General features: G+C 41.6%; 1 protein-coding gene across 2 annotated transcripts in view; it reads right to left on the reverse strand.

The window, feature by feature from the left end:
- Positions 1 to 2,385: 2,385 nt before the first annotated feature.
- ldah (lipid droplet associated hydrolase) overlaps positions 2,386 to 18,590 on the reverse strand; it is a 54,154-nt gene continuing 37,949 nt past the window's right edge. For both annotated transcript variants that reach the window (XM_067367648.1, XM_067367649.1), the window contains 2 exons: positions 9,450 to 9,532; positions 2,386 to 3,111 (listed from right to left, as the gene is read on the reverse strand). In XM_067367648.1, coding sequence (XP_067223749.1) covers positions 2,920 to 3,111; positions 9,450 to 9,532 — 275 coding nt within the window. In that variant the 3' untranslated portion in view covers positions 2,386 to 2,919. The remainder of the gene's footprint in view (positions 3,112 to 9,449; positions 9,533 to 18,590) is intronic.

An 18,590-nucleotide genomic window follows, 5' to 3' on the forward strand; every position in this document is an offset into this window, starting at 1 on the left:
AATGACAGAATTTTTCATTTTTGGGTGAACTAACCCTTTAAGTACTCACCCTCATGTCGTTCCACACCCTAAGACCTTCATTAATCTTCGGAACACAAATTAAGATATTTTTGATAAAATCCGATGGCTCAGTGAGGCCTGCTTTGCCAGCAAGATAATTAACACTTTCAGATGCCCAGAAATCTACTAAAGACGCATTTAAAACAGTTTATATGACTACAGTGGCTCGAAGCTTTACGAATCTTTTGTTTCGAATCAGTGGTTCGGAGAATGTATCAAACTACCAAAGTCACATGATTTCAGTAAATGAGGCTTCATTACATCATAAGTGTTTCGAAATTTCAATGGTTCACCACTGGGGGGCGTGACTTTGGCAGTTTGATACACTGATTCGAAACAAAAGATTCGTAAAGCTTCAAAGCTTCATGAAGCAGTGTTTTGAAATCACCCATCACTAGATATTGTTGAATAAAGTTGTTGAATACACAAAAAGTATTCTCGTTGCTTCATAACATTAAGGTTTAACCACTGTAGTCACATGAACTGTTTTAAATATGTCTTTAGTAGCTTTTTGGGTATCTGAAAGTGTTAATTATCTTGCTGGCAATGGAGGCCTCACTGAACCATCGGATTTTATCAAAAATGAACGAAGGTCTTATGGTTGTGGAATGACATGAGGGTGAGTAATTAATTTTAGGGTGAACTAACCCTTTAAAAGAAGCTCCAGCTTAAAACGAGTCTTGAAATCCTGCGCTCTTTCTATTCATCAGCAGTGCGCTTCTGCAGTTGGATTCTATTTTTAAATGCAAAAATGCATTTGTGTGAAAAGCCCCTAAAAGTATCACAAACATCATCCAAATGACTTATGCACTTTATTCCAAATGTTTTGAAGCAGTGTGAAATTTTGTGTTATTGTCCATCTTGTGGGCTGTAAACTGTTTTAAAAAGATTGAGCTGAACTTGAAAACTCGAGGATCTGATTTGCAAACAAATCATTCAGACTGGTTTTTGAATCAAATGATTTGATGAAAGATCTGACTCAAAAGAATGATTTGTTCAGGAATTGGATATCACTTCTCTCAGCAAAGCACCAAAGAAAACTACAGAGGATCTCACAATTTTCAGTAAATAATGAACTAAGTTTTGGTCTGTTCCATCACAAGGCTTCAGAAGATGTGGAATATAGCATCCGAGTCACATGGACCATTTTATGATACTTTTATGCTGCTTTTATGTAATTTTCAAGCTTGACAGTCCTAGTTCTCATTCATCTTCATTGTATGTAAAATGTGGACAGGATATTCTTCAGAAATTAAGAAAATAAGTCACACAGGTTTGAAACGACATGCATCAGAGTAAAATATGTATGAGAGTTTTGATGTTTCATTACATTGACTGAGGTGGTTAGAGGACTGAATAATATTACGGGTCCCTGGGCTGTTGAGGTAAACTGTCAAAATATTTCACTTGGTAACCCCCAGGAAACCATGCAAGTGGAGAACAAACCTACAGCCGGGTTTTCATATAAGGGGTCCCGCTTTGGCTCCCCCACTCACCATAAAGCAACTCTTGGGACATGTCAGGAGCCAAGTTGGGGCCTAAAGAATCCAAACAGATCTCAAGCTAAAAGAATAGCAGCTTTACAGGTATAACACTTTTCCAGAATCCTGCTGATGCAGTCTGGAGAATAGAAATGATCCAGGGTTAATTTTGAGGTCCATTTATGTGGCGACAGCTCAAACATGCATAATTTTTCAGCTTTAAACCAGGGTCAGCCTGAGTTTCATTAAAATTCATAATTTTGTGGTCCATGCAGTACAGGCATTTCCTGCCATATTAATAAATTTCTCTTCAGACAGAAATCAAATCACATGTAACATGTTCTGAGTGTAAAACATGTAATTGAGAAAGCAAAAAGAAAAGGTTCAAGAGATCCTACAGTGATATACAATGCTAAAGCAATATTCAGCAAAAGCTTTCCTCCCTACTCAAATACTCAATTTCAGAATATTCAAAACGCTTCATACAATAAACATTGTAATTTAACTATATTAAATTATAGCGATACATAGAAATGTTACATTCAAAATCCCAGTGACAGAAATCAACAGCAAAAAATGCTAAAATTGGACTACTTTACAAGCTTTTATTGATTCAACTGCAAATGTTTTATTAACAATATTTAAGTATTTTAATTAAACCATACTTATTTTTATTTTTAACTTCAGTTGTATATATATATATATATATATATATATATATATATATATATATATATATATATATATATATATATATATATATATATATATATATATAAAACTACTATACAATTTTATGATGTTATAAAAATCCTCATTAAGAGGACAATATCGTCATGCCAGGCTGTTGCTGTATATAAGAATCTTGTTCTAAAGTGACTTGTTTGGTTAAGTGAATTTTGAAAATTTACAGTGTTCCACTAAAATAAATAAAGCAATACACTGCAAAGTTGAAGGACAAGATACTTTTACTTGCACATATTTGAGAATTAAAATATGATATATTTCACATTGAAAAGTCACCAATACAACAGTCATACAGCTCCATTGTGACTGAAGTGTCATGTGACACCGACAGATGCCGACCAACGGCAACAGACACTACTTTGGGTTTTGTTGTTGGATCGGTGTATTACTCCTCTCGTCATCTGTTGCCGATTGAACATCTTCATGGAAGGGTCATGGAATGTCTGACAAGTGATGTACTGTAATCTGGTGATTGTCTGCGTTGGTCGGCATCTGTTGGTGCAGTGTGAATTAGCCTTAATACATTCTAAAATAATGGCCGTATTAAAAAAAAAAATAAATAAACTCACACGGGGGCTGTTAGAATTTTTGTCTGATAGACCGTGAAGTTAAATAAATGTTATTCTGGTAGTCAGAGCATCCTCAAGTCATCAAATATCCACTCAGCCGTCATGTTAGCCATTTCCTCCCCTGAATCCAGGACGAACGCATGTCGGATGCCTCTCTCACACAGACGAATGTCCCCTTCGGGGAAGTCCTTTCTGATATCATGGTAATACTGCACAGGGCACCAGTGGTCCGTGGCTCCATAGTAAAAAATAATCTGACAGAGGAAAACAAAATCAACAGAACACCCAGAGCCGATTAAGACATTAACATGAGTTAGGTTTGTTCCTGTGTATGTGGGATTCACCATTATGACCATGCATCATAATGATAGCAGAGCTTCAACAATAAACACAAGGCTTTTCTGTTTTTTTAAAAGCCATTTGAGAGCGAACTAGTACCTGTATGTCTTTCATTTTAAAGTCACAATCTATGATGTAAGAATAACAAAAGTAGTAGCCCTCACATGTGATTCACATAGGAACTCAGACCACCACTGGACCACCACTGGAGTCTGTAGTACGTGCTGCTTCATTTTCCTCAGCACTCCTCAAGATGTCAGAAGCAACTATCAATGAATGACGTGTGTCATAATTTGAAGCTCTAAAACTTTTTTCTTTGTGAAAAGAATTTAACTAATGCTATCAAATTATTAAAAGTTTTAATAAAATTAATAAAATTATACAATGTTAAGTAATTGCATAAATCAATGTTTGTTGAGAAAAGCCCCTAATAAAAGACTGTTTATGTTTAAATGATTTTTTTTAAAGAATTTATTTAAAATGTTTTAAAATGTTATAAAATAAATAATAAAATATAATACAATAATATTACAATAAGAGAAATAAATAAAAATGACACATATATATATATATATATATATATATATATATATATATATATATATATATATATATATATATATCTATATATATAAAAATTATATATATATATATATATATATATATAAAATATAAATATATATTTATATATATAAAATTGTACTAATTAAGGCAATAAATTGACAGCCCTATAGTCAAAAACTCTCATTTTGATTCCAGATATGATCAGTCAAATATAATTTGGCAGATAAAACATCACAGTACTATTCGTAATGTGTCATAAATCTTTAAAGCAGAATAACTTAATTCTAACTTAATTCATTAAAATGTTTTTAAAAGAAATTAAGGTTTTTGAAGAAAACATTCAAGGATTTTTCTCCATATTGTGGAGTTCACTGGGTTACAATGGGTTGAAGGTCCAAATTGCAGTTTCAGTGCAGCTTCAAAGGGCTCTAGACTATCCCAGCCGAGGAATAAGGGTCTTGTCTAGTGAAACGGTTGGTCATTTTCTATTAAAAAAAAAAAAAAAGTATATACTTTTTAATCACAAATGCTCATCTTGCACTAGCTCTGCGATGCGCCACGCATGAGGTAATCACACTGGAAAAGCTGTTTTACCTTCTTTTGCAAAGGCTGTTTGACTTCACTTTGTAGATACTGGATTGGTACTTGAAACTGCAATTTGGACCTTCAACCAATTGTACCACAGTGAAGCCCTCTATATTATGGAGAAAAATACTGGAATGTTTTCTTCAAAAACCTTAATTTCTTTTCGACTGAACAAAGAAAGACATAAACATCTTGGATGACATGGGGGTGACTAAATCAGAAAATTTAAATTCTGATGTGAACTAATCCTTTAAGAAATCTTGCAGAAAGTCTTTAACAAAGGCGTAGCACATTAAGAACTTCATACAGGATCCAAATGGGAAAACAATCAAGATTGCATTTCAATAAAACAAAATATAAGAAAGATTGACATTAAATCCGCTACGTCCACCGCGTCCCCTCGGACACCAGTGTGGACACTTGAAGGGTATTTCCTTCATTTAGGCTGCCGTAACCTCGGCTGAACGATGCCAATAACATCAATGTGAAAGGAAAAACCACCCGTGCAGATTTCTAAATGCTATTTATTGGTGAGACCTCGAGAGCCGTACACAATAGAAAGATCAAATTCTCTTGTCAACTGCTTTGCATGATTTCTCTGACAAACTGCATAATGTTTAGCCTTTGCCGACTGTACCAGTTAATCGTGATGGGTTCTACATCTGTCGGTCTGATCGATTTCACCACAGCCCATAAATCTAATAGAGGAGTCAGATGCATGTGGTTTAAGGCTGAGAGGGGTTTAAACATATGACCTCCTGTCTTCACCTTCAGCTTTTTCGGAAGAAAATTATTCTAGCATCGCTATTGGCAAGCTAGACAGACTGTGAAGCTGATACCAAAGAATGCCACATACTCTGACACCCATACGGACAAACAGACAATGGTAGTCAGAGACATGGAGAGAAAAGTAAGAGCTTCCTTCCTCCATGGAATTATGGGTGGGATAAACAGATCGAACCGGGAAAACATATGATCAGTTTCCAGACTCAAGGGTATTTCTGAAGCTTTGACAAAGAATTTCTTCGAGTCAAGGTGCTATGTGTAACCTAAGAAGCAGGCCTTGAGTATGTGACTCTTAAGGGCAGTGAAGATATCACCTTTTTAACTGTTGACAGATATAGACCATCAGCAGCTTCTCTGCATGTGTACACAGTCTCTGCCTTGCATCACACCACAGTACTGAAAGGTACACATGGTTCTTCCGCCCATGCTTCCATTGAAAAAACTGCTCAATGTGCTTTGAGATCTGATATCGTTTGATTGGTTATCAGCTCTCTGAGGGTAAGTCAGCATGGGTTTCATCTGCGTCTAACATGTTTAGAGGTTTCCAGAATCTCTTTGATCAACTCCCTTAATATGTAGGAAATTAAGGAAAGCTGTGTCATCTGATTGTTTCAGTAAAAACAAATACCCATGCATGGGGAACAATGCTGTTGGCTACTTACTACAGTCATCTACTAGTGATGCGTCAACATTTTGGCCACAGACAAAGAAAATTAAAGGGGTCCCATTACGCCCTTTACAAAGTCTGGATTTTGTTTTTGGGGTGTACTAGAATATGCTTTCATGCTTGATTGTTAAAAACAAAAAAAATATTTTCCACATATTTTACATTATTACAGCACCTCTCTCCCCATTCTGGTTTGAATGCGGTGAATAGTTCCTGTTTAAATGAAGCCCCTCCTTCCAAAACAACGAAATGTGCTCTGATTGATTAGCTGGCCCAGTGTGTTGTGATTGGCACCGCTTGGCGTGTTTTCGGGATATGTCACGCCCCTTATCATTGCATGTTCAGCTCAGGTGTAAATAATTAAGGCTCAGACTTAATGTTACTAAACACGAGGATTGTGCAGAATGGATTTCATGACTTTGTATGCACAGATTTTACAGCACGTTTCAGAGTGATATGTTTTTTTTGTAATTTTTTTAGACATTTTAGATACGATGTTATACACCCTTTAATCATGATATTTGTTGGAAAACTATGGTAATACAAACAGTTATCGATCACAAAGCCACGATTAATTTTCCTATGGGACGGTGGACAGCCTTACGAAAGCGAGAGCTTACAAAAGCTACAGTAAGCACTGTATCAACACTAATGTTGGCTAGCAGGCGAGCAAAATGTTCATCAAAAACAACTACAAATAAGACATAAACAACAGACTGTCCCGACAAAGTGGGAACTGCTCCATTTCAGGAGAAGCTTTTGGGTGTATCCTGCATTGTACTCTTTTAGGTTCTGGAATCTGTTCTCCATGAAATGTGCAGCACAAAGATAAACGCTGGGGTTATAATGTTCAGGAGCAGTGTTTAAAATACATTTTTGTTCATCAGCCTTAGGAAGGTCAAACAAATGAGTTTTGGAAACGGGGTGGAAAAAACAGCATCTCTTTGACAGTGACAACACTGTCTTCTCTAATGCAGCTCACCAAGGCCTCGTCCCCCTTTTCTTTTTTTTTTTTGCATATTCTGTGGACGGAGATTATTAACGGTGATTAACGGTGACGAAACAATGCATTGTAGTCCAAACGAGTAAGAGGAAAGTGGATTCTGTTAAATAAAATTTCTCCCTTTTGATTGGACTTTGATCTTTGTAAATTTGCATCTTTTTATGCTCAAACAGCAACATAACACACTAACTAAAGTTGAAAAAGCGAAAAAGCATAATAAGACCCCTTTAACAAAAAAGAAAAAAAAGAAACATTCAACAATTACAGTTAATGAGATTAATAATGTCGGGGATTCACAACATATCCGTACAATATATATATATTTTTTTAATTCAGTAACAGTCAATATTGGTATATCAGTCGATATTCCTTATTTAAATATACATGCTCATTTCCACTTTTTTACATTTATATTACCTTTGCCATCCTCATTTTAACCCTTTCATGCATGCACTCTAAAAAAACAGGTTAAAAACAACCCAAGTTGGGTTGAAAATGGACAAACCCAGCAATTGGGTTGTTTTAACCCAGTGGTAGGGTTAAATGTTTGCCCAACCTGCTGGGTAGTTTTATTTAACTCAACTATTGTTTAAAAATTACTGTATTGCTTAATTAAAATTAACCCAAAGTATGTTGGAAATGAACATTTATTAATGTTCAATGAATAATTATTAAACAATAAACATTTATTAAATTGCTTATTAATACATTTATATTAATAAACGATTAAACTATTAAATTTATATTAATAAAATATTAAAGGTTATTTATAAACATTCATCTTTTGTCTATTATTGTTGCCTCTAATTGCATCTGGTTTTTAATTTCCCAACTATTTTGGGTTCATTTTAAGCTAGCCATATAGCAATTTTTAAACAACTTGGGTTGTTTTTAACCCAGCATTTTTTTAGAGTGTGGTGTCCACTACAGTACACAGATATTTGGAAGCCATTTTTAACCATTTAGGTTGTAGTACCATGCCCCAACCACAAAGTGGTAAATACCCAAAGCCTCGTCTACGATTCCAATTAATTAGTGTATTTATATCTCTTTGTTGTTTTAAGATATTACATCGTATAATTCAAAGGGGAAGAGAAGATGCACAAAGTACCTTCGGAATAAGTGTTAAATCCTTATATTCTAAGAAAAACAGACTGGTACAAAAAATATTTTTTCAGCTAAATAGGATGTAAGCAATATCTTAATCCAGATTTTAACAATATTTTTCTTGTACATTTTTTTCTGTGACACAAAATACATCTGTCCACTACAGTGGACGTCATGCACCAAAGGGTATACTAAAGGGCCTATATATGGGTTCCTCCTTATTTGTATGTTTTAGTTAAAATTATGATATAATTTACACTTAGTTTTATTAAACAGCAATATTAAATAGTCTTCAGATTTTATAATTTATTTCAATCCTTAGGCCTATACAGTCTATATTTATTTATTAGGTCAGTGTAGGTAAACAAGGACAGGGATATGAAAGTACGATTGCATTCAAGGGTGTGTGTGTGTGTATTTGTGCTCATGTATGATACTGGTTTAATAGTTTTAAATAAAAGCTGGCCAATTTTTTTTTATTTTCAAACCCGCTAAATCCCAGCCTCATCCCATTCAGAAGTACTGGTACTTATACAGAAACCTATACATATAATTTAATTTCAAAGAAAAATGTCAGACGACTTAGAGGCTTTTGCATCTGAAGTCTTCTTGTTTGCATTCATACATTTGCTCATGGTAAATTTTTTAAAAACATGCATGTTTTTAAAGATATTTTTAGACCAAGCAATAAGTTCTATTGAATCACTTTTTATACCGTTGATGCATGGTGACAGATATGTCTCCATCAAAATAAAATATATTGGGAAAAAAATGTTATTGGGATATCATTGGGATATATTGGGATTTTTCACTTGTTTAAAAGTAAAAAAAAAAAAATATAAAAAATATTACTTTGTGATTTAATAATTCATGCATGAAAGGGTTCAGTTAATCTTTAAAAACATGATTAATTTAATAACTTTGTTAAATGCAATCTTTGGCAAATCTCAAAATAAACATCCATTTTCATACAGTACATTATAATGTGATGACTATAGCAATTGAAATTATTGATTTTATTTTTTATTCTGACAAAATAGTATATTTATTGGCTCTTTATCACTTATAGATTAAAATTTTTGAGAAATTGAAAATCCCTATTTAATTGTAATATTTATTTATATTAAATAAAATGCATATTGACTGATTAACAAAGCATGTATTATAGAGACAGTGATAGACTAACACAACATCTCATAAGATACATTGTAAGATACAGATGTTCTTGTATTAGCCACAAATCTGTTTGAGACTGTTTAGAATAGAGTTTGTTTAAAGTAACTTGATCAATTCTGACATGTACATAATTAAACAATTTTATCTAGACTGTCATTTTATTCAAACAGCATTTTAAATATTGTTCCTTACATCTTTCCTTATTATCTGAAATAAATGACTAAATCGTATAAACATTAATGGAATTGATAGTTATTCCAAACAAAGGCTAATTTTAAATGAGTGCTTTCGGTTTTTGGCCATGTGTCCTGAATTTTTAGTTTCTGTTTTTATTTGGTACATCACTCTAATTTACTTTTCATTACCTTGCTGAGGTGTTGACGTATGGTTGCGTTGTCTCTTTCTACAACCAGTCTCATTTCTTGGCTTCCCATGTACATACCATTGGCTGTAGAGACAGAGACGAACACGAGAATTAGCATGTTACAAAATTTCAATAAATGAGGTAGTGTAAACAGAACTTTCTAAATATTTGCATTACACATCAGCCACTGCAGAGTTTACTAAATACGTAGAGTATCAAAATGAAATACATATCCAAAAATGGAACAACCTCAAAGGCCAGTGCTCGTACAAACATGGAAACAGCAACCAGATCATGAGCATTACATCTGTTCCCATTCATATTTACTGGATGTACACTCCTACTAACAGTTTAATGATGCACAAAGATGTCATTTTTAAGGGTTCAGACACTGTGCACTGAAATGACATGTCTTGTGTGAATATTTTATATGATGAATACAATCTGAATTTTCAGCATCATTACTTCAAGTCTTTATTGTCACATGATCCTTCAGAAATCATTCTAATATGCTGATTTGCAGCTCAAGAAACATTTATTAGTATCTATTATCAATGTTGAAAACAGTTCTTGCTGCTTAATATTTTTGTGGAAATAATACCACTCAAATATTTGTGGTAAGATTAAAAAAAAGAGGGAGAAATTAATACTTTTATTTATTGAGGATGCATCAAATTGATAAGTGACAGTAAAGACAAATTTCTATTTAATAAATACTTTAATAAATTTAATAAATGTAAATAAATACTGTTCATTGAACTTTCTATTCATCAAAGAATCAGAAAAATTATCACAGTTTCCACAAAAATATTAAGCAGCACAACTGTTTTCAACATTGATAATGATAAGAAATGGTTAAGCACCAAATCAGCATATTAGAATGATTTCTGAGGGATCATGTGACACTGAAGACTGGAGTAATGATACTGAAAATTCAACTGACATCAAAGTTTAATATTTCCAAAGTTTTGACAGATGCTGTATAATGAGTTTTGAATCAAACTTGAATCACACTTGAACAGACAAAAACAAACTAGAATTTTTTATTTTTTTTATTTTTTAAACTAAAAAGAAAACGTACTCGGTTACTAACGTAACCTCGGTTCCCTGAGATACGGAACGAGTACTGCGTATGGGGAAAGGTCTCCCTTTTTCCCCGCTGCTGAAGCCTTTTTCAATAACGCAGTGTAACTGCACCGTCATTGGTTCACTCATAGACAAGTTGTTGAACCAATGGCGGCGCGGCATAGCCGCGCGGCCTATGGCGACAAAGCGCGAATATTCCCGCCGAAATGGGCGGGGTATAGGGCTATATAAGCAGGCGTTTCGCCATAGGATTTCAGTGTCAATCGACTGAAGCGACGACCCTGAGCCGCAGCCTCGTGGCACGGCAAGTGACGCAGTACTGCTCCGTATCTCAGGGAACCGAGGTTACGTTAGTAACCGAGTACGTTCTTCGATACTTCACTCGTACTGCGTATGGGGAACGAATTCAACCACGCCGTGCCACGGCTGGGAACGATATAGCTTGCATTTGGCCACCCAGAGGGGGGCAAAAAGGACAAGCGGAGGCAAAGCCTAACCGAACCCATGGTTACACTGAAGGAAGATACTTCCTATGGTGGCGTGGAAGCGGGACCTGTTGGAAGCCGCTAATCACACCGACAGGACCCGAGCTTGTAAGGTCGGGACATCGAGGTGATAGAACCTGACAAAGGTGGACGGCGAAGACCAGCCGGCCGCCTCACAGATGTCTTGGATGGAAACTCCGTTGGACCAAGCCCACGAGGAAGCCATTCCTCTAGTGGAGTGGCCCTGACTCCTATGGGGCAATTAGTGCCCAGTGAGGAGTAGCACAGGTTAATAGCATCCACTATCCAACGGGAAATGCGTTGTTTCGAGACCGGAGACCCTTTGGTGCGGCCGCCAAAACAAACAAAGAGCTGATCCGACAGTCTGAAAGACTGTGATCGGTCTATGTAGGTCCTCAATGCCCTGACTGGGCAGAGTAGCTGCAGCTCTGGTTCGTCCGCCGAGGGAGGAAGAGCAGAGAGCGAGATGACCTGAGCTCTAAACGGAGTTGAGAGCACTTTAGGGACGTAGCCATGCCTAGGTTTCAGAACGACCTTAGAGTCACCAGGCCCGAATTCGAGGCATGCAGGGTTCACAGAGAGGGCCTGCAAATCGCCAACACGCTTTACCGATGCTAGTGCTAGTAGCAGAGATCGGTTTTAGTGTTAGGGGCCTGAGGTCGGCTGAACCCATTGGTTCAAATGGGGCTCCTTTCAAGGCCCTGAGGACCAACGAGAGGTCCCAGGAGGGAATAGTGAGAGGGCGAGGAGGATTCAAACGCCTAGCACCTCTCAAAAAACGGATCACAAGCCCGTTTCGTCCCACCGATTGGCCAGCAATAGGAGCGTGGAACGCTGCAATGGCTGCTACGTAAACCTTAAGCGTGGAAGGGAGCGCCCATTTCCAAGCGTTCTTGGAGGAAAGACAGTATGGAAGATACGTCACTCTCCACAGGGTCTATGTTGCGTGTTGAACACCAATCAACAAAGACTGACCACTTCTGGTCGTAGAGGCGCCTCGTAGATGGGGCTCTAGCCTGAGAAATGGTATTTAGGACGTCCTCGGGGAGGCTAGTCGGCTCCCATCGAGGGACCAGAGGTGCAGAGCCCAGAGCTGCGGCTGTGGGTGCCAGATTGTTCTGTTTGCCTGAGAGAGGAGGTCCCGTCTCAGGGGAATCGGCCACGGGGCTCTTAGAGAGAGCCTGAATAGCTCTGAGGACCAAACCTGGTTCCTCCAGAGCGGGGCCACCAGAAGGACTCTGTGCTGGTCTTCTCTGATACGCCTGATGACCTGGGGGATCAGTGCGATCGGAGGGAAAGCATAAAGGAGCGTGCTGGGCCATGTGTGGGCCAGAGCATCTACTTCCTTCGAGAAAAATGTTGGGCAATGAGAGTTGTCTTCTGAGGCGAAGAGGTCTACCTCTGCCTTCCCGAAGAACTCCCAGATCGTGAGGACCACTTGGGGGTGGAGCATCCACTCGTCGGAGGGGATGTTGCTCCGTGACAACATGTCCGCACCCAGATTGTTCCTGCCAGGAACATGAGTCGCTCTGAGCGACTGAAGCCTCGGAAGAGCCCATTCCAGCAGACGTTTCGCCAGAGCGCATAAGCGGCTGGACGAAAGACCGCCTTGGTGGTTCAGGTATGACACCACCGTCATACTGTCTGACCGAACTAGAACATGACGTCCCGTCAAGTAAGCCTGAAAGAACTGAAGGGCTTTCATCACTGCTAGCATCTCTAGACAGTTGATGTGTAGATGGCTTTCCTCGTGGCTCCACGAGCCGAAGGCCGGTCTGCCCTCGCACACAGCGCCCCAGCCCAAGTTGGAGGCGTCTGTTGAGAGCACCGTCCTCCGTGAGACCGCCTGTAAGGGGACTCGCGTTGGAACCATACTGGATCCATCCAAGGTTTCAGGGCTAGAAGACAGGCCCGATTGACCTTGAGACATAGGCGGCCGTGCCGCCATGCGCTGGGAGGAACCCGGAACTTCAACCAGTACTGAAGAGGCCGCATCCGAAGAAGGCCTAGCTGCAGCACCGGGGAGGCGGAAGCCATCAGCCCTAGCAGCCTCTGGAAAAACTTCAGAGGGAGATAGGCTTTGTTCGTGACAGATGCCGTGAGCTGCTGAATTGCCAGGGCGCGCTCTGGCGAGACTACTGCCGTCATACGGACCGAGTCGAAAACTGCTCCCAGAAACGAAATTCGTTGAGTGGGGCATAGCGAGCTCTTGGCTAAGTTGACCCTGAGACCCAGGCATTGTAGATGGCTGAGGAGCACGGATCTGTGGCGTTCTCCAGCTCGTCTCGCGAACGGGCTAAGATGAGCCAGTCGTCGAGATAATTCAGAACCCGGATTCCCATCTGTCTCAGAGGGGAAAGCGCCGCGTCCATGCACTTGGTGAAAGTGCGGGGAGCCAGAGACAGCCCGAAGGGCAGGACCGTATATTGGTATGCCACCCCTTCGTATGCGAATCTCAAGAATCGTCTGTGACGGGGGGCTATCTGGATGTGAAAATACGCATCCTTCAGGTCCAGCGAGCAGAACCAGTCCTCGGGGCAAATGTGCGCGAGGATCTGCTTCAGCGTCAGCATTTTGAACTTCCGTCTCATGAGGGAGTGATTCAAAAGCCTGAGGTCTAGGATGGGTCTGAGACCGCCATCCTTTTTGGGGACCAGAAAGTAGCGGCTGTAAAAGCCTGTCTCGCTCTCTGACGGAGGAACCATTTCCACAGCTCCTTTTTCCAGCAACGACATGACTTCGGCCCGGAGGACATGAGCGTCGTCCGGATTGACCGATGTTTGAAGCACCCCCGGCGAAGCGGGGGGGCCGTCGTGCAAACTGGAGCGAGTAGCCCTGGTTTACGATCCCCATGACCCATTCTGACACATCGGGGATGGCCTGCCAGGCCTCGGCCCGAGTGGCTAGGGGTTGAATAATGTTGGGTGACAGACCGCCGTTGAGAGGGTCGTACACCGCGAGGGGTGGAAGAGGAAATTTGCTCTTTTGTGATGAGGTAAAATTTGTCCGCCGTGAAAACGGCGTTTGGAGTGGGCGCAACAGGTGTGGGCCCAGCTGTCACTTGGAGTATGTTTCCCACGCCCGGAAATAAACGAGGCGGAGGGGAAATTACTCGTGGGAGCTTTTGGGGTGGTCCGGTCGTAACGGGACGGTCCCCCATCCTCTTCCTGTCCGACGAATCAGGACGACTTCGGAGGCACCGGGTCCAGCACAATCCTGGGCCGGGGTCCCTGGCGCCTCGGGAAGGGAGGGCGCTTCGCAGGGCGCGAGCGCTGGCGATGCTCCTGGGGCGGCGCTGCCTGTGTTGCAGGTGGGGCTGGTTTGTTCTGCTGAGCCGGCGCAGTCCTGGGGCGGCTAGACGCAGAAGCGGAGCTGGAGCGCTTAGGCAAGAAATGCCTCATAGCCTGAGACGATTTCTGCGCGGCAGTAAAGCGCTCAGTGAAGCCATCCACTGCAGGCCCGAAGAGACCAGAAGGCGAGACCGGGGCGTCTAAGAAGGCCGTCTTGTCTAGGTCTTTGATCTCCGTTAGGTTGAGCCACAGGTGGCGCTCCAACACGACCAGGCTGGCCATGGAACGACCGATGGCCTGGGCCGTAGCCTTCGTAGCTCGCAGGGCAAGATCCGTGGCGCTGCGGAGATCTTTGAAGGCTGGCGCGTCGATTCCAGACTCATCCAGAGAGCGGAGGAGTTTGGCCTGGAATGCTTGAAATATGGCCATGGTGTGGAGCGCAGAGGCAGCTTGGCCCGCCGAGGTGTAAGCCCGTCCAGCCAGAGTAGAGGTGGTCCGACAGGGCTTGGAAGGAAGGGCCCTCTTCGTCTTCCAACCCACAGCCGCGGGAGGACAGAGGTGAGCAGCCACCGCTTCATCTAGGGGTGGCAAGCGCTCGTATCCCTTCTCCTCGGCGCTGTCGACGGCGGTGAGGGCGGAGCGGTGCGTAGTGTGGAGGCGGGCAGAGTAAGGAGCGCGCCACGACTTCGTCAGCTCTTCGTGGACCTCAGGAAAGAAGGGCGCTGAACGCTGGCGAGGTGCTTGGCGGCGGCCTGGCAGAAACCATTCGTCCAGGCGGCTGCGAGACGGCTCCTCTGGAGGGGCCCACTCGAGGTCCAGTTCTTCAACGGCTCTAGACAGGATGCGGAAGAGCTCGGCATCCATGCCCTGGCCATGCTCGATGGGTTCCAAGGGAGGCGGTGGAGCGGGGTCTTCCGGCTCGCCAGCCCATCCTTCCGCTTCGGAAGCCGCAAGAGACATGGAGTCGTCTTGTTCGTCGTCTGTTCCCCCGAATGAGACGAGGTCACTCGCTTCTGCGGAGGGACGCTGCTCAGGGCGAGAGAACAGAACGGGAGAGAGTTCCCTGGGAGGAGAGGGCGAGGCACGCGGGGCTGGGCCGGCGTGAGCTCGCTCAACTCCTGGCGCTGAGTCGCTCTACCCCGCTGTCTTTTCCTCACCGGCTCGCGGGAGGAAGGAGACGGGAGGGCGCGAGCGGCGAGATCGCCTTCAGTGAAGAAGGCGACCCGCGAGCGCAGGGAAGCGAGACTCGCGCACTCGCAGTGCGGGCATGAGTCTCCAGCGAGCGCGCCGTCTGCGTGGGGCTTGCCCAGGCAAGCGACACACTCGCTGTGTCCATCGTCGTCGTGCAGGGGGGCCCTGCAAGTACCACATGAGTGGCGGGGCATCGTGAGACGCCGCTGCCGTGAAAACGGCAATTGGGTGGCTCTTTTAGAGCGGCGAGGGCCGCGGAAGCTCTTAGAGCGGTGAAAACCGCTGGAAATCGCTCTTTAGAGCGGCGCTTAAGCCGCGGATGAAGCTCTCAGGCGGCGCGCCGGATGGCGGCAGGGGACGCACAGGAAGCGGCCGGAAGCGGGAAGCGGGAGGCGGCGGCTCGGCGACGGCGCTAGAAGCTGCAGTCCGCGAGGGCGCCGGCGCTTTCTTCCACCGGCGAGTCCAGGCGAGTCCGCTGCGGGAGCCTCTTCAGACGGCGGCGAGAGCAGAAGGCGGCGAGCTTCTTCGGCTTCAGGCGGAGATCAGCGAAGAGAAGTAGATGTCGTCGCTGAAGGAGAAAACACTGAAATCCTATGGCGAAACGCCTGCTTATATAGCCCTATACCCCGCCCATTTCGGCGGGAATATTCGCGCGCTTTGTCGCCATAGGCCGCGCAGCTATGCCGCGCCGCCATTGGTTCAACAACTTGTCTATGAGTGAACCAATGACGGTGCAGTTACACTGCGTTATTGAAAAAGGCTTCAGCAGCGGGGAAAAAGGGAGACCTTTCCCCATACGCAGTACGAGTGAAGTATCGAAAGGGAACTAGAATATAACTGAATCAAGACTATAATGATGAACAGCAGAAGTTAATTTGTAAGACGACTCTATGTAATACCTTATTCTGGTCAATTGTGAAATTCAGAGGTCAAATTTTTCTGAATAATGAAGTTTGCTGTATGAAGGACTGCTCATCCAAGAAATATACATACATTGCTGTGGTCTTGTGTCCTTTATCCACAATCTCCATAGGTTTGATCACCCTGTCTGTTTATTTTGCCTTATTTTGACTGCATATTAAGCTACATTACATGCTTGAATATGTGAATCATTTGCTTTTTAACCAGTACATTTACTTGCTCAATGCAAAAACAAACTGATTCACTAAAAATCTATCTAAATAAAAAAAAAAAAAGTTCAGCATTTTTACATTTACAAAAAAAAAAAATCACTTTGTATGATTTGATTTATAGGCTGTTTTCATAATGGAGACCGAAAATGTCCCCAACAAGGATTTTGGGTATTGCCATCTTTGTGGGGACATTTTGTCCCCATAATGTATGGTTTACAAGGATCTCACACTCACACAAACACACAAAATCTTAAAATTCATGAGCAAATATGAGCTGCTTGACCTTGATGCCCTTGGCAACTATTCAAAGAGACTGATCCTGATCTTGTGCGGGCCAAACATTTGGTCAAGAGATGTGTTAATATCCTTTCTCATCAGGACATTTCGTTGATGATTGTTCACCCTCAGACTATGAAGGAAGTGTGTACATGTGTGTGCGTGGGTGCATGAAGAAAGCATGTGTGTGTGTGTGTGTGTGTGTAAGGAAAAAAACTCCTCAAATGACTTGCTTCCACTGAGTGAAGAGGAAGTGTGGGTATGATCACACATCCGCACGGCTCTAACGCTATCATATTAATCATGGCCTGTGTACTATATCATCCAGCACTGTTAACACATTTCACAAGACTGAGAGCCACATACTAAAAAGGGGGAAAAAGGCAAGTAATTAATTTTATACCTTTCTCAAAGCAGAAAAAAATGTTTAAAATAATTTAAAGTTACGCCATGTTTCATTAGTAAGTTCATTCTTAATGTTTTCTCTTTCAGACTGGAGAGTTTAATTCAGCACTATATTTTACAGAGGAAATGATTTTTGGAAATGGGGAAAACTGAATGAAAGCCTTCTGTGCAAACTAAGGGATTTTCCACATTTCATTAGTGGTGGTTGTGAAAAGAATTATTACGGTCCTTGGTATGAATATTTCCCTACTAAATAGTATGCAAAAAATCTAATTAGTACCATGTCCGAATCCAAAGTATTCATAAAGGAGTGAACTACTTTATTGAGATTCTGAAGTGTGCATCTGATGTTGTAGGTCACATGACAATGCCAACATGGCGGATATAGTATGTCCAAACACCCCAGAACCCTAGCAACATGCTAAAAACCACAACTTAACTTAAGGTGTGGTTTGTGTTGCTAAACACCTTAGTAAGACCATGACAACAAATTATTAAAGCATACAAATCTAGCATTAGTTCCGATCTGTAACTTCCTTAAATGCATGCCTTTACACACACAAAAACACAGAGTGTGCCAGTCACATTTCAAAGAAGTGAGCAAGAGGGAGTCATGGTAGAATGTCTCCTTTATTCCCAGCATCAGAGAGGTTGCAGTGTTTGGGTTGGCTGCTGTTTGCTTCTAAATAAATGTTAAAGTTATATGTAAGATTTCCTTTGCAATTTGATGTGTACTAAAGCGAGACGTAAGTCATTTGAGATGAGGTGCAAACAAATATTTACCATAGAACACAATGAACACATAGAAGACTTACAAATGCATCTAATTTTATTACACTAAACACATCACAAACAACATCTCCACCCACTGAGGTAAACTGGATCAGAGGATGTTTAAACTAGAGGGTTTAACAGAAGAGTAAAGTTCACTTCATTTCCACTACCTTTACCCTATGATTCAAACACAAGAATCTTTGTACATAAGTAAAAATCAGGTTGGCCTGTTGCAGTTATTCAATCAAATCATGATTATGTGAGATAACTGCAATCATTCTGCACTTTAAATCTCAATCAAATATCATGTATCCAAATAAGAACATTTTAGGTGAACATATTTCTGGTACTTTTAGAGTTATTCATGAGTGATTCATTCTAAATCAATGATGCAGGTTGTGACTTTGTGAATGCAGAGCAATCCACTTTACTGTTTTATATTCATGAAATAATCTAATCAAATGGGATGGGAGCATTTCTT

This window comes from Chanodichthys erythropterus, chromosome 18, assembly GCF_024489055.1.
Source record: "Chanodichthys erythropterus isolate Z2021 chromosome 18, ASM2448905v1, whole genome shotgun sequence".
Lineage (NCBI taxonomy): Eukaryota > Metazoa > Chordata > Actinopteri > Cypriniformes > Xenocyprididae > Chanodichthys > Chanodichthys erythropterus.